The following is a 22,368-nucleotide window of genomic DNA, read 5'->3' as shown; positions in this document are numbered from 1 at the left end:
TGTGCTCTCTTGCTCTCTTTGTCAAATAAATAAATAAATAAAATCTTAAAAACAAAAAAAAAATCCCTGGAAGACATTTGCACCTGATGCCTAAAGCTGGACTCTTGGTCTTTCCTTCCAAACCTGCCCTGCCAGGCTTGCCCATCTTGGTAAGTGGCAGCTCCATCCTTCCGACTCCAAGGCCCAAACCTTGGGGGTCCTCCTGACTCTTCTCTTTTTCCTCAGACCTCATGTTTAATCCTGTAGCAGGGTGATTGGCCATGTCTTTTAAATAGGAAGAGACTCTGGTCTCTCTTGTCACCCTCACTGCCACTACCCTGCTCCAGGACATGAGCATCCACACCTCAAGTACCTCCCTTCTGCAGGAGCCTCTGTCTTCAGTTCCCGCCCCGGCCGCTGTCCTATTGTGTTCTCTCCTCCCAGCATTTAGAACGATTCCTATAAGACTTCAGTCAGATCATGTCACTTCCCCACTTAAAACCCGCCGGTGGCTTCCCGTCTCACTTGGCAAAACGCCCAGAGCCTTATAGTGTCACTTCTTGTGGCCTCATCGCATGTCTGACCTGTGTTACTACTCTGCCCTGTCCACACCCCTTCAGCGTGCTGACCTTCTTGCTTTCCCTGAACCTGCTTCTCCGTGAGCTCTTCTGTGCCTTGGGAGGCCTTCCCACGGTGGCCACACGGCTCCCTCCCCTCCCTCACCCCTTTAAGCTCCGATGTCCCCTTCTCAGGGAGGCCTTCTCTGGTCACCCTATTTAAAATCACAGCCCCCAGCCCCCTGCCCTCCTTCACCTCCTCCAGCTCTGTTTCCTTTGGAACACTTATCACTTCTCTCCATGTGGTGGACCGTGTGTTTTCTTTGCGTCTCTTGCTGCCAACTTGGATACATCCCCACCCCTCCCAAGTCAGGGATTTTTGTCTCTTTTGTTCAGTTCCGTATTCCTAGCACCTAGAACAGAGCCTGGCAAATAGGCCAAAAACCTGCTCAGTTTTATTTGTAGAATTATTTCTCAGTATTTATGGTAGTTCTGTAAGGTCTCCATGAACACTTGAATTAATGACACTGAACCACTGTACCAGGGGAAATACAGGGTTAGGTTTCTGGGAGCCTCTGCTCACATTTTTGTCCACCGATCAATAATAACCTTGTTCTATGTGTGTTTCTTATTCAGTATGTATTATGGATTCATTAACATGGAACTCTGCCAACAGCTCTATGACTCACGTCTGAAGGAAGCTTATCTGACACATGTATTTTCTGTGTAAGGCACATCACTGCCTTCTCGGGCCCAGGAAGCTAGCTAGCACTTCAGCATTACACCCGAGGACCATTTTAGATAGTGAAACCACCAACAAAGAGCGCAAAAGTGTGAAAAACATGTTTAAACCATGACAAGGCCCCTTTTTTACCGTATGATGTGGAACCAGAAGGCAGAGAGCCGCCCCGTGTGACCTCAGCTGGAATAGGCGCATCCGGGGACTGAGACTTTGGGCTGCTCTGTGTGTCTGTAAATGACCCCACACCACTGCCAGGACTGATGTTAGGGTGAAGAACACGTGGCCGGGGTGGGCTAGGCGCAGTTGCGGAGTCTGCGGGGCCTGAGGGCGGCTGCACCTGTTGCGGGGGTGAAGGGGCTGACTTGTGACAGAGTTTGGGATGCCAGAGTTCTCAAGAGTTCCGGACACATGAGTAACAATGATCCCGATTTATTCTTCTAGGGAGAAGTCATAAAATGGTATGTGTTTTTAATATCCTTTTGGGGAGAGCAGATTGGCCACAAGGTAAAGAAGATATGTGATTGGTAAGAACAAGAAACATTTCATCTATTTGCTTATATTCAGTGGCCTCTAGTTTTCCCTAAATATCCGTCTGTGTTTGAGGGGAAATGCAGTGGGTGCAAAGATTGCTGTGTCTGGTTTTATGTCTTCGCCGTAGAACCATGTTTTTAAACATTTAGTCATCTCTCTTGCCAGTGTTCTACTTAAGACACTTTAGAAGTAGAGACCATTTTTAATAACATTCTTAGGTTTTATTTCCTCCCTGGGAATCAGGGCTTAAGAATAATTGGAGAAAGAATCGAATTTTAATATTTTGTGCCTCTGTGTTGCACTGAGCTCCACGGAGGCCCGTCTCTCATCACGGAGCATCTGGTTCATCTTTGGCCGAACAACAGTCGGCAGGTTTCTTTGTGCACCGTGGCCTGGATTCAGGGCCTGGACCCAGAGTCTGGCTCCACCCACGTGCTGGGCGAGCTTGGCGAGCCACCACGGCCAGGCTCCCTCCCTCAGTGGGCTTCAGGCCTGAGGCGACACAGACGAGGAGCCCCCCCCCGAGCAAGCGGCAGCCACCGGCAGCCACCAGCGCAGCCGCAGCCGAGGAGTGTCGATGAGTGTCGCTGTGACAATCTCACTGTGATGTAGTCTCGTCAACAGTGGAAAAATAAGCAGAAGCCAAACAAAAATGTCAAAAGAATGCCCTTTGTTTTTAGATGGCCTTGTTTCTTGTGGGGGCTTGGGTGGGGCTCGGGTATTTCCTTTGGAAAGTGTTTCCCAGAGGCTGATTCTCAGTCACTGGTGGTATGGACAGCAATTTCAGGTATTATGTGGATGAACCTGCTGTTATTTTCATAAATATGTATTTATTTTAATGTACAGTAGGAAAAGTATAACCAGCATACAAACCTATGATTTCATAGATAGTGTTGTTTGGGATAAGGCTAGAGTGAGTAATTTTAATAGTCAGAACTTAAAATGTTAAGTATGGCATAAAAATGTCAAGGGGGATGGGAGTTGCAGGAGGAAAGGTGCAGCTTCCGCTCCCGGTGTGTTGGGGTGTGTTGGGGTGCCGTGCAGCCCCCAGGAGATGGGCCCTGGGAGGGGAGGGAGAGGTTTACTGCACCGCATGTCAAAGGCAGTTGCTGGGAAACCGGAGCTTTTTTTTTTCCTTCCTCCCTCCATTTTCTTTTTCTTTTAAAGGTAATTACTGTTGTGTGTTCTTTGCTTTTGTGTTTCAAACTTGTTTAATGATTCCCAGCCCAAGGATGGTGGTGAATTTCAGAAAGTAGGAATTGGAAGCGAGCTCCGGGGATGGGAGGGCAGGAATGGAGCATGGAACCAAGAGAGTTTGCTAAATTTGTTGAATCCTGTAGACAGAATTTGTTGAGTGTCTCTGTGCGAGGCCTCACTGTGGGCCCGTGCGTGTCTGCACCTTTTTCTCCCAGAGGGCTGCTTTTATTCCATTTTGGAGGGAGATGTGCCCACCTGGTACACTGAATTTAGTTCTGGTGTTTGGTATAGCCTCTTCTGGTCCCACTGGACATGCGACTGTTGAATTCTGTCTTCTAGTTACCACTGCCATGTTTACCCCTACCCAAACACTGCTGAGGAGCGGAAGGAGATTCAGGAGGGACTAAATACCCGGATTCAAGATCTTTACACTGTGAGTAAACGGGCAACGGTTGCCTCCTTATCTGAGGTGTGTAAAACATTTTACAAATCCATTTACTTTCTAATTTTTTAATGTGGAAAATTTTGGTTGGGGACAAATCAAGATGTTTTAGGCGTGTCATTTACCTTGCTCCTCTTCATGCAAGTTTTATTTTAGCAGGCTGTTAGAAATCTAGGTGCTATTGATGGGACTTTAGAGAAGATTCTCTGGTCATCACAGGAGACAAGCAGTCTGTTTAAAGTGCTGGCTATTTTGCTTTCACTACTTTAATTAATGTTTCTGCTTCTATCAGTGAGAGCTCTTGGTGGCAAGAAGTGGACTCCGACCCACTTAAGCAAAAGGGGTTTCAGGCCATGTGTGATGGGGTGGAGTTGGTGGCTCTCAGGGTTGACAGGGAGCTGGGCTGAGGCTGGGAATGGCAAGAGAGGGGAGCTCCGTGGGCCCAGCCAGGTCACTGTGCTGCCACCCCGATGGTGCCATCTAACCAGTTCCTGTCCCCTTGGGGTGGTGTCCTGGAGGGGCAGCTCCCCAGAGGGAGCCTCAGATCGGCGGGGCTTGGGCTTCCGCCCGCTTCCTGGTGGTACTGGGGGTCAGGAAGAGAAGGAACAGACCGTTCTCGTGTCTGCCCCCCGGAGGGCCAGGTGCGGACGGACAGATACTGAGAAGTGCCCGCAGTGTTGGCAGCCTGAGTTTGTTCCCACCCAGGTGCTTCACAAAACCGAGGATTATTTAAGGCAAGTGCTGTGTAAAGCCGCCGAATCCGTCTACAGCCACGTCATCCAGGTGAAGAAGATGAAAGCCATTTACCACATGCTGAACATGTGCAGCTTCGACGTGACCAACAAGTGCCTCATCGCTGAAGTCTGGTGTCCCGAGGCCGACCTGCACGACCTGCGCCGGGCGCTCCAGGAGGGGTCGGTAAGGCGGCCGTGGCCGGGTCGGGACCAGAGGGAAGGACTGGGCTGCTCTAGGGAAGCCGGAGGAAGAAAGTGGGAATGCCCTCGAGCGGTGAGAGGACACTGAGCTGACTGTTCTCTTGAACCAGAGTTCTGGAGAGTCAGCCATCCGAGCTGTGCGCAGGCGCGAGCATCTTGCATGTGTTCTTTGAGTAGGGAATAGAGTCTCGTGGTTAAAAGTAAAACTTTATATATGTAAAGTAAAAGACACAGTGGCGGAGTGGCTTCCTCCTACCCTGTTGCCTCAAAGATAACCGTTGCTTCCTGTTAGGTCTTTGAGTTTCTTAATCATAGATAAGCACGTATGAATGGATATTTCTCTTCACGAAGGGTTACATGCTATTCATTCATACTGTTCTTTTCGCCTAATAAAACTTCCCTACTTTTTATAACTATTTAATGTTCCACTGTGTGGATGTACCATGGCTTGTCACACCGGTTCCCTGCTTGTTTAGGTGGTCTGTGGTGATGCGACCACCGCAGTGACTGCCACCTGATCCGTATGCAGGAGAGAGTCCCAGATATGGAGTTGCCGGATCAGTTTGATAGATATTGCCAGCTGCTGCACATCTCTCTGTTTTTAAAAGATTTTATTTATTTATTTGACAGAGAGAGACCCAGCGAGAGAGGGAACACAAGCAGGGGGAGAGGGAGAGGGGAAGCAGGCTTCCCGCTGAGCAGGGAGCCCGATGTGGGGCTCGATCCCAGGACCCTGGGACCACGACCTGAGCCGAAGGCAGACGCTTAACGACTGAGCCACCCAGGCGCCCCTGCACTTCTCTTATTTTGAGAGAGGTTGAAAATCTTTTCTGTTTAGGAGCCATTTGAATTTTCCTTTTTTTGTGAGCTCTGTGTTCCTATGCTTTGCCCATTTTCTGCTGAGTTATTAGTCTTTTACTAGTTTCTGTTGGCTCTTTGTCTATGATATGAACAAAAATATTTTCCCCAATTCGTCACTCATCTTTTGATGTTTCTGTTGGCTTGTTTTGTTCATGCGGAAGTTTTTTGTGAAATATAGTTGAACTTATCAATTTGCTCTTACAGCAAATTGAACTTTGCTGTAACTTTGAAGAATGTGCTTTTTCCTGCTCCAAGGCTTTGGGGTCAGTCTCCCACGTCCCCATGAGGGCTTTTTTCTACATCAAAACTCAATTCTTCAATGGAAATAACAGGTTTACATATTTCAAGTGACAGTTAAAGAAACAAATTTTCTTTTTTTTAATTAAATTAATTTTTTAAAGTAATCTCCATACCCAGTATGGGACTTGAATTCACGACTCTGGGATCGAGAGTCGCCTGCTCTGCTGACTGAGCCAGCCAGGCACCCCAGGAAACAAGTTTTCATATGGGTTTTCTTTTTGTTGTTCTAAGTCACCTTGTTTCCTTACGTAATTCTTTGATGGCATAAATAGACTTTTAGTTTTCTTGGAAGAGGGCTGGCTTTCGTAGGCATAACCAGCCAATTACAACATTTCCTAGTGTTGCTGAAAACCAGCTAAGTGCCCTGCGTCACGAGGACCTGTGGGTTGGCTGATGTCTAGATACTTTTTAGCTGCCAATGAGATGGCGTTTGATGGGGACACACAGCAGTGCTGGGGTGCAGAGCTCCTGGCCTGTAGCACCCTGCTTCAGGTGGGGCACTTGGAGCTTCTGGCCTGCAGACTGCCAGATTAATGCTGGCAACTCCTGTTGTTCTGGCTGTTGGAAGCGTGTTCTCCAAGAGTCCTCCGCGGGGCCCCCGGGAACAGCACTCCCTGAGTTCTCAAGTGTATGTCTCCAGCCTTTATTACTGGAAGTTTGCTTTTTGGAAATAAAATCCTTGGCTCGTGTTTTTGAAATTTTTGTTTTTGTTTTCTGTGGGTGTCTTAACATGTGAGTCCATCTTGTTCTGGCACGGTGTTGCTAACAACAAGGCTGATAATTGAATTTTCCTTATAAGCTTTGTACTTTTTTTTTTCTTTGCCTATGTGCTTAAGAGTTTTTTTTTCCTTTGGAGGCCAATAATTTTATTAGAATATGTCTTGATATGGCCATTCTGGGTTGGGAGTCTCAGATATACAGTGTGTTCTTTTAATATGTAGTTTTATTTATTTATTTATTTTTTAAAGATTTGATTTATTCATCTGAGATACAGAGAGAGAGAGAGAGAGAGAGAGCAAGCATGAGCAGGGGGAGAGGCAAAAGGAGAGGGAGAAGCAGGCTCCCCGCTGAGTCAGGAGCCCAATGTGGGGCTCAATCCCGGGACCCTGGGATCATGACCTGAGCCGAAGGCAGATATTCAACCATCTGAGCCACCCAGGTGCCCCTGTAGTTTTATTTTTAATTAAAAAAATTTTTAAGTTCAATTAGTTAAAATATAATGTATTATTAGTTTCAGAGGTAGAGATCAGTGATTCTTTTTTTTTTTTTTTAAGATTTTATTTATTTATTTGAAAGAGAGAGACACAGCGAGAGAGGGAACACAAGCAGGGGGAGTGGGAGAGGGAGAAGCAGGCTTCCTGCCGAGCAGGGAGCCCGATGTGGGGCTCGGTCCCAGGACCCTGGGATCATGACCCGAGCCAAAGGCAGACACTTAACGACTGAGCCACCCAGGCGCCCCTCAGTGATTCTTTTAATATATAGTTTTAAAAAAAGTTTCAGAAGAGTTCTTCTGAATTATGCTTTTTAGTATTTGTTCTGTTCTCTTGCCCTGGTTTCCTCCTTCAGGACCTGCTGTTATGTTTCAGTTGAACCTTCTTTGCTTTTCTTCAGTGTTTGTCACTTTTTCTTGAGTCCTTTTTTCTTCTTTTTGATTTTTTAAAAATTTCTATTCTTTCGCCTCTTTCTCTTATGGCTTTTATTACTAGGAAAGTTGTTCACCTTGGGAGTTCCTTCTAGTTTTATCATGTTGCAGAATATTTTTTCGTTTATTTCTAATTCCTTTCTGAGTTCTATTACCTCATTTCTGACTCTTTCTAATTCTGCTTTCTGGTGCTTTTTCATATTATGTATTATTTTCCTAATTTTTTTTGCTCATTTTGAAATAAGTAAGTTAAATTTTTGTCTGTTTTGTGGACATGTCCTTCTGGCATGCTTTCATTGTCCACAAGGATGTTGTTCTGCTCAGTCTTCTTTTTTACTATAATTTTATATAAGTTTTGACCTCCATCCTTCTTTTGATCACTTTAAAATGTAATTAGTTTTCTGAAAACATGTTTAAATACTCAAGGAAATTCTGTATTAGACATAATATATATTCATATGTATGAACGTATTTTTAAGATACTAAAAGTAACCATACATTACATATAATGTAAGTACATCATCTATTTATATCTTAGTTTTACAGAACATGTTTAAGATACTCAAGGGACTTTTAAAAGGGGGCAGATTCAGGATCACTTTCCTAACTTCACAGAATTTTTTTCTTTAATACTTTTGATCAGGGATCAAAAATGTGTTAGCTCCTGGACCTAAGGCTTCCTCTCTTCCTCTTTTACCTGGACCTTCTCTTTCCTTATCTCTTTTGTTCCTGCCCTGCTCAGTTTCTGTTTCGTTCCCGGGTCTCTCATCAGTGGAGGGCTCCCGTGGCGGGAGGGCACCCTGGCCGGTCTGTTCCACAAGTTCGGGGGGGCTGGACTGCTGTTACCCCGCAGACCTCACTTCCCGTGGGCCCCTTCACTCACCCACTCTGGGACTGGACAGAACCCTTCCCAGTTCCAGCTGCTTTTCTTGAATTGGCCTGCTGTGCTTTCCAGGGAATGCTTTTGACTCTTTTGGGATGTTTCTTCCTCAGGTCTCTCAAACCACATTGCTTCCCTCGCTTCCTCTGGTCAAGAGGCTCTTACCGTGCAGGTGTTGTTGTGTTCAGCAGTTTGTCCCCACCCATTTGCATTTTGTGGCTTGTGCGGACGTGGATTTGAGAGAAATGTTGTCTGTGGGATTTTGGTTTTGCTCTCCGGTTGCCCTGTCTGCTCTTGAGGGGATTTGGGGAGGTTCAAAACTACACCTCCATTTGGGATTTTCCCAGAATCCCCTTACCTGCAGTATCCTAAGAAATAGAATTTGACTGGAAAATCGAATTTTTGGTAATTACCTGTTTTACTTTATTTAAAAAAGTTTTCCCTCCCATTATAAATAAATACATTTCTGAAGATTTGTAAACACAGGAAAAAGCTATATATACAACTTTGTTGTACTAATGCTGACATTTTGATTTATTCTCGTCTATTTTTTGGTTTTATTAGCTAATGTTGTAGTTGTCTCCAGATTGCGCTTGAACATTTTTACCAGATAAAAGGTTAAATTTCAGTTTTATGTTAGGATTCTGAGACTGCCTTATATACATATCCCTGTCATTCCCAGCCTTGCTGTCCACTTTCCTGCCCTCACAGCCAGGCTACCACTTCCTTCTGCAAGACCGCACCCCCGAGTGCTGCCCTCCAAGACTTCCCTGACTCCTGCGGCCACTCCGGTTGCCCTCGAACCCCCGGGTGGTGGTTCGCACGTCCCCACGGGCCATGCAGAGCCTCGCCATAGCAGGGAGCCAGTGTTGGTTGAATGAACTCCTGGATAGTAATTTTTTTTCTTTCTTTTATGTGAAAGAGAGAGAGCGGTGCTACGATCCCCTCATTTATGAACACAATCCCAACAAAAGAAACACCCCCAACTCTAATCCGCACCAACAAGTTCACCGAGGGGTTTCAGAACATTGTGGACGCCTACGGAGTTGGGAGCTACAGAGAAGTGAACCCAGGTCGGAAGTCTGAGTTTGTAAATCCTCCTGTTTTGTCTGATTGCAGCTGCTTCTCCCTGCAAGGATGTAGTAGACATTTGGGAAAGTAGGCTCACGGCTCTTTTGTGTCATCTTGCTTAGTGTAAAGCGCTCATTTTAACCTGTCCGTTCTCTTTCGGGAGTCTGGAGAAGGTTGAGTGTTTGGATTAACTGGAATTTTCTGCCTCTGGTGAATCAAGTCTCTTTTGCTCTCCCTGCAGCTCTCTTCACCATCATCACTTTCCCCTTTTTGTTCGCCGTGATGTTTGGAGACTTCGGACATGGCTTTGTGATGTTCTTATTTGCCCTCTTGCTGGTGTTAAATGAAAACCATCCCAGACTAAATCAGTCACAAGAGGTAAGAGCATAGATACTCCAGCCTGTTACACCTGGTTGGGTGATGAGTAGTCGTTTTCTTCTTTTTGACTAAACAAGAACGTTTCTTAAATATTGGGTTTTGGCAGTCAGCGTCCCTGACTGAGCTGTAAGAGGTGTGGGCCTGTGGCCTTTGTGTCACGTCGGCCCTCGGAGTGGTTCAGAGCGGGCGTGGACAGAGCCGGGGCCGCTTCCTGCATTTTCGCGGCGGTCCTCCTCTGCTCACTGTGCTCTGCTTTTCACAGATCATGCGCATGTTTTTCAATGGCCGATACATCCTCTTGCTGATGGGACTGTTCTCCGTGTACACGGGCCTCATCTACAATGACTGCTTTTCGAAGTCGGTCAACCTGTTCGGCTCCGGGTGGAACGTGTCCGCCATGTACAGCTCCGGTCACGGTCCGGCGGAGCGCGGGAAAATGGTGCTTTGGAAGTAAGTGTGGGCTTAGCTTTCGGAGGGAAGAGGAGCTTTCGGTGGGAAGAGCGTTTCTGCGAGGCTCCTCTGTCCTCCTGTCCGTAAGCCTGCTCACTCCGCTCTCTGTTACAGTGACACCATCGTCAGGCACAGCAGGGTTTTGCAGTTGGACCCAAGCGTTCCTGGAGTGTTCCAAGGCCCTTATCCTCTTGGCATAGATCCCGTGAGTGCGCTTTTTCCTCGCCATGATCGCGGCTTCCTCTGTGGTGCCACCTGGTTTTAATTGTCACAGTGCTTCCTCAGACTCTCGGGCACGGCTCACACGGTTGCACACGATGGGGAAGGTGCCCTGGGGGTTTCTGCCTCGCGGCTGTGGCCCGTGTGCATCCCGAGTGAAGTTGGCTTGGAGATGAAGCTGAGCTCTCCATTTGGGAAGCCAGGGTCAGTGTCCAGACGGGAGGAGTCTGTGGGGAGAGGGGGAGCCGCACTCTGTCATGGTTCCTGACCTGTTTTACTCTAGGGAGAGCCAACCCTTCAGGAGCCATTAAGTGCAGGCTGCTTCCTACATTTCTTCTTTGTGTGTGGGGATTATTATTATTTTTTTTTTTACCCTTTGATCTAGAAAGAAAGAGTATGGAGTTTTAGAGCTTGAAAGGGAGCTCAGAGTTATCAGGGTGCTTATGGAGGTAGTTTGAAATGGGAAGTATTGGGAGTAGGGAAAGGAAGACGCAGCTGCAGGGGGCCAGGACTGCTGCCCACCACCAACCCCCACCCCAGACCCTACAGCGCTCAGTGAGCCAACCCCTCCACTCCCCCCGCCAGGCCTTCATCAGGCTCCCACCAGGCCCTCCTCCCACCAGGCCCTCACCAGGCCTCCTCCAGGCTGGGGCACTGTTTCCCTGGACTGTCGGCCATCTTCTGGAGGAATCTCACCCTAGAAAGGGGAGCTTAGAGGCCAGCTCAAAATTGGTCCGGGGGCATGTGCTCTAATTGTGTACAGGAATGAAAAAAACGGAATGACAGAGGTCCAGCATGCCTTCATCCGAGCTCTGCAAGCTAGTGCCTTCTTAATTGTGAATCGTGTGTTCATTCTTGCCTCTACACATAAATTGTATAATTCAACGTTGTTGCCTTCCATCTTCATGTAATTGGAAGCGTGAAAAGACTTTTATAACAATTCTCTTAAGGTACGGCATTTTGCAGCCAAATTCCTAATAATGTGTGGCCTTGCTTGAAGGAAAGAAACATTTCTGAATAAAGGCCCCGAGGAAGAAAGTTCAAGTGAGGGGGAGGAGGAGACTGGGGCATGGCACTGCTTCTTTTTGCCTTAGTTTAACTTTAAAATCAACATTATGCTCATATGGTTCAAAAATAGACCCAAAGTGTGTACTTTGTGTATGTACAAGGTCCAGCTCTTCTGAAAGGTCTCCTCTGCCCTGTCCTTATCCCCTCAGTACCCCTGGCTCCAACCTGGGAACTGCGGGGGTTGTATCTCCTCCAGGTTTCTTTATGATCATGCAAATACATCTTCTTTCTCTCCCCCTTTCTTTGCCTAAAAGATCGTTCTGTACCCAGTTGTGTTTAGCTTAGTCGTCGGAGAGAGACTTCCATGTCGTGTTGCCGGGTGGCGCTGTTGCTGGTTTTCCTGCTCTCCTGCCCTCTCCTGCCCTCCATCCCACCCTCCATCCCGCAGTGACCTCCGTCAGCTGGCTCTTCCATGGCGCCACACTGTCAAGCTGAAGGCAGCCGAAAGTCCTTTCTAAAATCTTATTTCCACTTAAAAAGAAGGAGTCTTTCTGTCCTAAGAGGTCCTGTTTCCCTTTTCCCAATCCCCCGAGTGAGGGACTTTTAGAATTATTTTTTCAGAGAGTGAAGAAGCCGTCCCAGCGGGCCCTGGAGGGGCTGGGGCAGGGAGCCACGGGGAGTTCACCCAGTGCCCCTGGGCCTTATCATCAGCGCGGTTTGGCTGCTCGTGCCCTTCTGCTTCCTTCCTTCCTCTCTCCCTCCTCCTCTGGCTCGCCCTCTCTCTCCCTCATTCTCTCCCCTCTCTCTTCCCCTTCCTCCCTTCCTTCCTTTCTGTTAAACTTTATTATAAAATGCACATACACAGAAGGTATAAAACATGCATGTGAAGTTACAACATGCATACTTGTACGGCCCCTGCCCAGTAAGAGACCCCGGGACCTGGAACGTGTCCCCCTGGCACCAGCTGTCCCCAAAGGGCACTGCCCACCCCCCGGACTCTGTGTTACTCTTTCTCTTGGGCTTCCTTTTAGTATTGCCTCAGAGGCTCGGATCCTTAAGCACAGCACTGTTTCATTTGGCATCCTTTGAACTTTATGTTAAAGATAGAATTGTTTGTAACCGTCTGTGGCCCTGGTTTAAGAAAATCAGTGGTTCTCAGGTCAGAGGCTCCAAGAAGAAAGTCGCAATGTTGCTTTCTTTTTAAATCTACAGCTGCCGTTGATTTAAGGTAGGAAATTTGTTCAGTGTCCCCTCTGTGTCCTCAAGCAGTTGAAGGAAGTTAAAGATGTCTTGTCTTGTTTTGTTCTGTCTTCAGATTTGGAACTTGGCCACAAATCGTCTCACTTTTCTAAACTCTTTCAAAATGAAAATGTCTGTGATTTTAGGAATTATTCACATGACTTTTGGAGTCATTCTGGGAATATTTAACCACTTGTAAGTACAGATTCTTTTTTTTTTTTTTTTTAAGCAGTATTTATAAGCTAAGCTTGGTATTTCTTAAACTTTGCTTCTTGAGGGTAGACTGTATGGGTCTTAGAAGCAGCTGGTGTGGTGGTGTGTTGTTTGTTTGATTCTGTGGTGATGATACAGGTTTTTGACTGTTGCAGTGATTCATTTATTTAGCAGATACTTATTTTTATTGAGTGTATAGTACTGCTGGGCACTGGTCTAGGCTCCGGGAATCGAGTGGTGCTGAAGACAGAGATTAGGTTTTGCCCCCATGGAGTTTGACATTCAAGGGAGGGAGGCATGCAACATATACATTCAGTTTATTTCCGGAACTAATTTTTGCTATACTCTTTTTTTCATTTTATAAATTAGAAAACTCTTTGTTTACTAGAGCTAGTGTGTGAAGAGGAAGAGGTTATATTTTCTTCCTCTAACTGGACCTGATGGTGAAACACCAGCATTTTCACTGTGCTCACATCTGTTTTCTTCATGGATGTATCTGAATCCTGTATGAGTTATCAGAAGACGAAGGATGTTCTGCTGAGATAGGCCTTGTCACAAAGAATTGAAGAGTAATTTACTCTCCAAACTGGCTTGGGGTTTGATCGATTCCTTTTTTTTCTAGGCATTTCCGGAAGAAGTTCAATATTTATTTGGTTTCCGTCCCAGAACTTCTCTTCATGCTGTGCATCTTTGGATACCTCATATTTATGATCATCTATAAGTGGCTGGTTTATTCAGCAGAAACCTCCAGAGTTGCTCCCAGCATTCTGATTGAATTTATCAACATGTTTTTATTCCCAGCTAGTGGAACAAACGGTCTTTACTCAGGGCAGGTAGGTAATGTTCTTTTCCACTCTTAGGAACTTAAAGGAAGTTCTCCCGAGAGACTCTTTGTGTTGATCAGTGGATGACTAAAGGGGCTTTCTGCAGGCCTCTCGGGCATGTAGGTGCTTTCCGTTTCTCTGGATGTGATCACAAGAGCTACCACTTGGCTCTGAAAGCTGTGCTGGGGCCTCTGGTTGGGCAATATAATCAGAACTCGCTGCCGCTCAGTAGCCGTCAGAACTGCTGGGAAGAAAGTGTATTTCTAGAGGATTTCTGAGGGCTGGCGAATCCCCCTGTTTTTCTAGTTGCTTTAAAATCAGTCTCTGACTAAGCCTGGGCATCACGGAACTGGCGTCTGGACCACAGCACGTGGGCCCTCTCCCAAACTGGCTTTTCTGGAATCGTGCACCCGCACTGTGGCATGGTGGCGGAACGTGGGCTCGGGTGACGACCCTGCTTGCAAGCCCTGTTCTGTCACTTCCTCAAAATGGAACTGTGAACACATAATCTGACTCCTCCGTGCCTCAGTTCCCTCGTCCGTAAAGATGGGAGTGAAAACAGGACCGCATTAGTAGCCGAGAGTTAATACGATCCAGTCCCTGGGAAGGTGCCTGGCCCGTGCCGTGCTCGCTCGGGGCGGACGGTCTCGTGCGTGCGGCGGGCCGCGGCGCCCCTCCCGGAGGATGCTGCTGCCGGCGTGGACAGATGCTCCCCATCAGCACTGTCGCAGCCTCTGTCCTCTCGAGCTGTAGGTTTTGCTTTTGTTCTTTAAAAACCTTGGTGACCCTGCAAACGGAGCGTTGGTTTTGTTTTCCACGTTCCACGGACAGCTACGTTTTAAGTCGGATTTGAGGTTCAGCTTGCTGCACCGTGGGCTCCATTGTGAGCTGCGTGCGTACGTCCTTTCTGAATTATTTGAGTTTCAACTCTTACTTATTTATGTTTCTCCTGTTTGTGGTTTTTAAATTGTATTTCGTTGTTATTTCATTGAGCCTTTATAGAACGACGTAGATGAGATGAACGGCCAGCAGGGAGGTGAGTGGGACACAGGTGCTGTGGTCAGAAAGGTCAGCGAAGGGAACTACTTTATACATGTCCTGGACGCCCGAAAGCGTGCTTCCTGTGACTCTTCCTCCTTACCTCACAGCAGCCCTCGGGGTGGGTGCTGCCGTCCCGGTGGCTCAGGGCAGACCTGGTCACTCAGCGGCCAGTGGGGCCCAGACGTTAACCCAGTCTGCTACCTCCTCCTAATGTGTACCCACGTAGCGCATACGGCTCTGGGAATCTGTGTAACGAACGTGAGGACGGCCACAGACGAGGGAGAAGCCGGGGACAGTGTGATGCCTGGTCATTTGTTTTCATAGCCACTTACAGATCCCTTAAAATCATGCAAACTGCAGTGGCTGTATAAGTGTGAATATGCTTTGCTCTCGATTTATTTTTAGGTAACTGTAAATATCCCTACTTTTTAAAGAAAATTTTTTAGTTTTGTTCTGAATCCTCTTTTAGTATTCTTCTCATGTAAAAGTGAATCCGCTTAACTGTGTCCTCACATTCCTCAAGTAATCTTTAAAATGATAATAAAAAAAAAAAACAGAACAAGAATATAAAAAAAAAATGAAGAGCTTGTGTTTGTATTCATCCTCTTAATGGTATTTTCAGAAAATTATTAGCTGGAGTTTGACTCTGTTTAGAATTTTCTTATTCATTCCTTATGGATCTGAACTGAATGATACTTCCCCACTCTGTCAGTAGTGTTACTCATCGGTTCTAGAATTCAGCTAGGAGTTTAGGAAAAGATCCACTGGCAGATAGAATTTGGCTTGTGTTTACCTTCTGTTCCTTGTTATTGTGAAGAAGGAGACACTGTCCGTGGTCTTCACTCACTGAGTGCACCAGTGACCCTGTTCGCACGTCTTTGCATCCTAATTGACTTGCCCCGCTTCTGCGCCCACAGGAGCACGTCCAGAGACTGCTGCTGGCCGTCACGGCGCTGTCCGTCCCTGTTCTCTTCCTGGGAAAACCACTCTTCTTGTTGTGGCTGCACAATGGGCGCAGTTGCTTCGGAGTGAGCAGGGTAAGCGCGAGTCCGGGTGTGTGTTTGCAGGTGGCGAGCGGAGTCCGGTTTTCGTTACACAGAGGTGAGTCCAGAAGACACCTTTCCGAGGTGCTCCCTGCGCTGCAGGAGCTTCTGCGGCGAGCCTGCTGTGTGCGGACGAGTGGAGCCGCCCCCCGAGCAGCGGGTCCGCTGCGGCTTGGAGCGCAGTCCTTCGGCACGGTGGTCATCGTTAAAGCGTTTTTGTGCCTTATTCTGGATTCTTGACTTTCTTTTCTTTAAAGTGTTTTTTTTCATGTAAGTAATATAACTAAATTATAGAAAACAGGGAATGTAGAGAAAGCAGAGCCTTCCTCTGTCCCTCGGCTAGAGCCAGGATCACCATTTTGCTAGATTTCTTTCTAGACTTTTCCTGTGTGTCCGCTTCCTCATTTTATTTCTTTAAAAACTACTGTGATAAAATAGACGTAACAAATGCTTCCATTATAACTATTTTTGAGTGTCCAGTTCGGTGGTGTGAAGCACATTCACAGGGCTGTGCAGCCGCCATCACCGTCCCATCTCCGGAACTGTGTCATCCTCCCCAGCTGAGACCCTGTCCCTGCGAAACACTGACTCCCCATCCTCCTCCCCGATCACTCTGCCCTCTGTTGCTGTGAGTTCGACCCCTCCAGGCTCCTCCAGGGCACGGACTCACACAGGATTTGTCCTTTTGTGCCTGGCTTGTTTCGTGGAGCACCATGGCCTCCAGCTTCATCCATGTCACAGCAGGTGTCAGAATTCTCTCCCTAAGGCTCAGTCATATTCCGTTGCATGGCGGGACCACATTCTGCTTATTGATTCATCCATCAGTGGATGCTTGTGTTGTTTCTGCCTTTTAGCAATTGTGAGTAATGCTACTGTGAACACAGGTGTTTGGAAATCTGTCCAAGTCCTTGCTGTCAATTCTGTTGGATACGTACCCGGAAATGGAGTTGTTCGATCACATAGTCGGTCTGTGTTTAATTTTTCGAGGCCCCACCATGCTGTTCTCCACAGTGGCTGCACCATTTTACATTCCTACCAGCAGTGCACAGAGGGCCAGTTCCTCCACACCCTAAATGATACTTATTATTTTTTTAATAATGGCCATCTTAATAGGTGTGGTATGCTCATGTTCTTGTAAACAACTTTTTAATGTTATTTTTTTTATTTCAGGTTTTTATTTAAATTCTAGTTAATTAACACATATGGTAAAATTGGTTTCAGGAATAGAATTCAGTGATTCATCACTTACATACAATACCCAGTGCTCATCATAATATGTGCCCTCCTTAATGCCCATCCCTCATCTAGCTGATGCCCCACCCACCTCCCTCCACCAACCCTCCGTTTGTTCTCTGTCATTAAGAGTCTCTGAACAACTTTTTTATTCTCAAAGAGCTGAATCATTAAGAGAAATGAAGGGGCTCTGGCTTTGGATTTGTCACATCCTTATGATTTTAAAGGCAATGACTCTGCATTCTTTTGGTTGTTGTTAGAGTGGTTACACACTTATCAGGAAGGATAGCGAGGAAGAAGTTTCTCTGCTGGGAAGCCAAGACATAGAAGGAAATAACCAAATGGAAGATGGATGTAGAGAAATGACGTGTGAAGAGGTAATCTTCTCTGTTACTATCAGTAACATTAGATTAGAAGCCAAGCTCTTGGGTGCCTGGCTGGCTCAGTCGGTAGATCTCGGGGTGGTGAATTCGAGCCCCACATTGGCGTAGAGTTTACTTAAAAAAAAAAAAAAAGTGAAGCTTTCATAGAGATAATTACCATTAGAACAATGATAATAATCATCTTAAAAAAAAAACAAAACAAAAAACAAGCCCCAAACACCTGTGACACAAAGTTTCCCAGATGCTGCTTTGGTCATCTGTTTGTCAGGAAGGTTCTCATTTTGTTTTTTCAACCGTACAGTGGGATTTATAGTGTTAACATTACACGCTGTCCTGCAAAGTAACTTAAGGTGCCATGAGCATTGCTTTCAGAAGAATCTTGTCTCAGAACTTTTTCGTAGATGTAAGGAGGAGGCCTGCCTGACACTGGCTTCAGGGCGAGTCTGCTGACTGGCTCACGTCAGGACAGGAGCCATGCTAGCTCCAGGACGATTGGTTTCCGGGTCTCCAGTTCCAAGAATTCTGGGTTGGTTTTTCTTTGAAAGTTTGTTTTACATTCTGAAGCCAGTTGGCCCCACGATTTTGGAACCTTGGCCACAGCTAGCCCAGAGCTTATTTTCTTCAGTCTTTCGGTCAGAGAGAAAAGCACTCTGGGCTGATTGTTATATTAGGAAGAATCCCAAGGAAGTACTGTGACTGCCTGGCGGGGGTCACTTGCCCTCCCCATATAACAGCAGCTCTAGTAGTCTGCATGGGCCGCCATAACCGCAGAAATCGACTGCCAGAAGTCCAGGTTCGAGATGTTGGCAGGGCCGGTTTCTCCCGAGGCCTCCTTCCTTGGCTTGTGGATGGCTGCCTTCTCAGTGTGTCCTCACAGGGCCTTGTCCTCTGTGGGCATGTGTCTGTTCTTGTAAGGACACCCACCCCTATGACCTCTCTTCACCTTAATGACTCCCTTCAAGGCCCTATCTCCAAACACAGTCATACTGGGGGTTAGGGCTGCAACACAGGAATTTGGAGGGGGACACACAGGTCAGGCCCATGACAGCTGTGGTTGGGGGATGGGGTGAATGGTGGAAGAAGCAGGTTCCCCACAGAGAAGGGAGGCACAGTCCTGGGCAGATACAACTGAGCCATTTCTGCTACTCTGGTTTGCTTCGTGTTCTTGGAAACTTCATTTGGCCATCTGATAAAGACTAAACAAAATTTCTTAGAATCAACATTTTGTAATTATGATGTAATTTAGTGTTTTAATTTGGGACGACTAATGATTCATAGGATCATAAAAAAGACCAAGAAGCAGAGCTGGAAAGAGTGTTGGAGGCCTCCTTCACGGGGCCATATAGCCTTTTTTGCCGTCAGGGTCTCCTCTTCACAGTTTCTCCTTGTTGGGCTTGCATGTGTCTCTCAGACATGCATAGTCAGTCGGAGTCTAGCTCCTGAGTCACATTGGGCTGTGAGGACAGTTCCAGTCCAGTGCCCTGTGGGAAACTGAGGCCGGGGGAGCCACTCTGTCGGTCTGTGGTAGAGCTGTGAGTAGAGCTCAGATCTTTGATTCACTGTTCCTCATGCTCCGGCGTGTTCTCCCCACCATCCCAGAGGCCACTTCTCTCACCGAGAGCGTGGGAGTGAGAGTGGACCCACGGGTAACTTGTGGGAGCACACGGGCAATATACCGGATCTAACACCTGTTGTGTGATCTCTCCCAGTTTAATTTTGGAGAAATATTAATGACCCAAGTGATTCATTCCATCGAGTACTGTCTGGGATGCATCTCCAACACCGCTTCATACCTGAGGCTCTGGGCTCTCAGTTTGGCTCACGCACGTAAGTTTTCGCTTAGACCTGCAGTTCCCCAACTCTATGCTGAGACACCCCACAGTGCCACAGTGAACCCCTCGGGAGGCACTGTGGGAAATTTCACATTTCTGAGGGAAGCCCAGTCCCATCTTTCAGATGCTGTGCGAACTAGTATCGTGTGGGGACAGAGCCGACCCGACCCTGGTTTGGCTTAAGCTCTCTCATTGGCAGGCAGGCCTCAGATTTCTCTGGCATGTCCCATCTTCCTCAGGGTGTGAGATGATCAGGGGCTGGTTAGCTTTTACACGAGCAGCAGATTACATCTAGATTATGTAAGTATGTATATTAGTTCGTGGATAATGATTCGGAATTGTCAGAAGGAAACCTGGTCCCACGAGCTCATTGCAGCGACCCCGCGTGTGTAAACGGAAGTGAGCTCTGCTAACCGCCTCCCCGCAGAGTTATCCGACGTCCTGTGGACCCTGCTGGTGCGCGTGGGCCTCCGAGTGGACACCACTTACGGAGTCTTGCTGCTGCTGCCGGTGGTCGCTCTCTTTGCGGGCCTGACGGTTTTCGTCCTTTTGATCATGGAAGGCCTTTCTGCATTTCTTCACGCCATACGCCTCCACTGGTGAGCGCGAAATTTAGCTTTGAAGCTGTTATTTGAAAAAAGAACCCCTTCCCCACATGTAGACATTGAACCCCACACAAATATGGCCACTTAATTTGGGCTGGTTCTTGCCTTCCCAACCCTGGGATCTAGACTCAGATCCCCCGAGTGAAAATTGTATTTTGTTTCTGAAGTATTATCACTGGCCAGTAGAAGTTTATGCTTGCTGAATACCTTTGTATATATAATACTTTCAATTCATTCGGGGTCTGAAAGGTTACTTGATCTTGCTGTAAAGTAAAATTCTTACATATTTCTTAATGGTTTCTAGTATGCCTCAGATCAGTTGTCTGTGTGTGAAGGTGCCAGGCTGGGGAGGGGGGCGTGTCTGCGTGGAGTGCGGGAGGTGGTGTGATGGGTTTGTGTTTCCATCATACACCAAGAAAGGCCACATGGGGCAGGGTGTGTGTGCGTGTGTGTGTGTGTTATTTAAGTAAAAACATTTGTGCAAGATGTACGGAATGGGGCGCCTGGGTGGCTCAGTCGGTTAAGCAACTGCCTTTGGCTCAGGTCATGATCCTGGAGTCCCCGGATCGAGTCCCGCATCGGGCTCCCTGCTCGGCGGGGAGTCTGCTTCTCCCTCTGACCCTCCCCCCTCTCATTCTCTGTCATGCTCTCTCTCTCAAATACATAAATAAAAATCTAAAAAAAAAAAAGATGTACGGAATGGAAGCAACTTCAGCACAGGAACTTTTTAATTTTTTTGTTTTTTATTTTTATTTTTTTTAGAGATTTATTTGACAGAGACACGGCGAGAGAGGGAACATAAGCAGGGGGAGTGGGAGAGGGAGAAGCAGGCTTCCTGAGGAGGAGGGAGCCTGATGCGGGGCTCGATCCCAGGACCCTGGGATCGTGACCTGAGCCGAAGGCAGATGCCCAATGACTGAGCCACCCAGGCGCCCCTGTTTTTTTGTTTTTTAACTTATACATGTTGTTTTAAGAAATGTAGGAAATGTTACAATCTTTCATTAATAAACTGAAAATTTTTTTTTTTTTAGGGTAGAATTTCAGAACAAGTTCTACGTTGGTGCAGGCACCAAATTTGTTCCTTTCTCATTCAGACTACTTTCGTCGAAATTCAGTGACGACATGGCATGATCGAGTTGCCGTATCTAACAAGCTGTCAAATTTATGGAGAATTATCATGTTACAGAATTTCACTTACGTCAGAGTTACGATAGGAAAAATTCCGTCTTCGTTGATTGCCTTATGATATAGCCAAATCATTCTGTAAGATATACCTCTTCCTCATGTTAAATATTTTGTAAAGTTTATCAATTTCAGATAGATAAATTTCTTTCAGTTTTTACGATGAGTAAATATAAGTTAAGGCCAAAAGTTATGTTAAAGTTATTTTTAAAAATACAGGCTTGGAGGAGAGAAGCGGTTTTGAATGGCTAAGTGAAAATGGTCTTAGATACTCAATTCCTTTTCACCTTATTAGAAAAAAAAAGTTATTCTGTCGCTTGACATTGTCAGATAATATTTTCCAACAGCTGAAGTTTAGTTTTTTAAAAAATTTAATGACGGATAATCAAAAGATTCACATTCTGCTTGATTAAAAGTATGTAAACATTTTTTTATTGTATGCTATCTAGAACTGCAAGTAGGGGATTGTTTCTACAATTTTGCCTTGTTTTAATAATTGGGGAAAATGGGATAAAATAACGTACAACAGATGGTTATCGCACTTGTATATTTTTAAAAATATTCTTACCCTGTTATCCTTATATAAAACCGATTATGATAATTGTAGTGTTTGAAAGATAAACTGTATACTGAGCCTTAAAACCCAGTGTGACTGTAGAAGATACAATATGGATGTGATTTGAACTTCGAGACCAGCTTGGCTGATGTTACTGATGTTACTGAACCAAAAGGGGTTTATACTGAGTGAAGGGAAGAGAAAAAGTAGTGTTTTGTATATTTTTATAACAAAATATAAATTAAGATATTTTACCATGAAGAGATTGCACCTGTCCTTGAGAATAGATAATTATAATTTTTTACTTTCAGACTAATTCTAAATAAAGGTCTGATAAAGGTATTAAGAGTTAAACTTTCAAACACTATTCGGATCAATTGAAAATTAATTCTTGTAATCTTTAGTTTAAATTAATCTATTCACTTGACATTTAGTTTTGAATGAATTTGGGTCAGTCCTACTGAACATTTTAATCGGTGCAGACAGCCCCTGACTTAACAGTCATTTGATTTAATGAATTTTGAATTAATGATGGCATCAAAGCGATTAACACATTCAGTAGAAACCGTACTTGGAATTTTGAATCTAGACCTTGTCGCGGGCTTAAGATCCGCGGTCCCATCCTGTTCCGTCTGTGATCCTGGGCAGCGGCCGCCGCTCCCCGTCAGCCACGCGATCACGAGGGTCACAGACGCCACGTGCATCGTCTGTCACCGTCAGTGCCTAGTCAGGTGATTTTGTCCAGCGGGAGGCTCACGTCGGTGCTCTGAGCACGTTGAAGGTGGGCCGGGCTGAGCTGTGGTGGCCGCTAGGTGAGGTGTGTTTTTCACCTGATGCATTTTCAACTTAGGATGAGACCCCATCGTAAGTCGAGGAAGATCTATATTCTTGTAAATTATGTTCATTTTTCATATTTTACTGTAATTGATTTTAGGTAACTGTTTTCAAAAAGAAATCTGCAGTGTTCTCACTTTCTTAACATTTTGAGGAATGCACATGAAAAGGCCTGTTTGTCACCATACTCC

The 22,368-nt window shown here is 46.2% G+C and overlaps 1 protein-coding gene across 3 annotated transcripts in view; it reads left to right on the top strand.

The window, feature by feature from the left end:
- Positions 1-21,604, top strand: part of ATP6V0A2 (ATPase H+ transporting V0 subunit a2) — a 37,925-nt gene extending 16,321 nt beyond the window's left edge. Inside the window, exons 7-20 of one of the 3 annotated variants that reach the window (XM_045887813.3) lie at positions 1,720-1,802; positions 3,346-3,439; positions 4,154-4,366; positions 8,989-9,139; positions 9,379-9,515; positions 9,778-9,965; positions 10,080-10,170; positions 12,508-12,626; positions 13,267-13,477; positions 15,427-15,546; positions 17,046-17,162; positions 18,878-18,995; positions 19,428-19,599; positions 20,637-21,604. In XM_045887813.3, coding sequence (XP_045743769.1) covers positions 1,720-1,802; positions 3,346-3,439; positions 4,154-4,366; positions 8,989-9,139; positions 9,379-9,515; positions 9,778-9,965; positions 10,080-10,170; positions 12,508-12,626; positions 13,267-13,477; positions 15,427-15,546; positions 17,046-17,162; positions 18,878-18,995; positions 19,428-19,599; positions 20,637-20,736 — 1,914 coding nt within the window. In that variant the 3' untranslated portion in view covers positions 20,737-21,604. Of the gene's footprint in view, positions 1-1,719; positions 1,803-3,345; positions 3,440-4,153; positions 4,367-8,988; positions 9,140-9,378; positions 9,516-9,777; positions 9,966-10,079; positions 10,171-12,507; positions 12,627-13,266; positions 13,478-15,426; positions 15,547-17,045; positions 17,163-18,877; positions 18,996-19,345; positions 19,600-20,636 lie in introns of those variants that run through there. The other 2 variants (XM_045887814.3, XM_064578244.1) reach the window with 2 other exon arrangements.
- Positions 21,605-22,368: the final 764 nt, after the last annotated feature.

This window comes from Mirounga angustirostris, unplaced genomic scaffold, assembly GCF_029215605.1.
Source record: "Mirounga angustirostris isolate CCGP_5_RB_7025 unplaced genomic scaffold, mMirAng1.0.hap1 SCAF_14, whole genome shotgun sequence".
In the NCBI taxonomy this organism is placed as follows: Eukaryota; Metazoa; Chordata; class Mammalia; order Carnivora; family Phocidae; genus Mirounga; species Mirounga angustirostris.
Note: the sequence above shows the minus strand (reverse complement) of the source record. Positions and strands in the feature narration are given on the sequence as shown.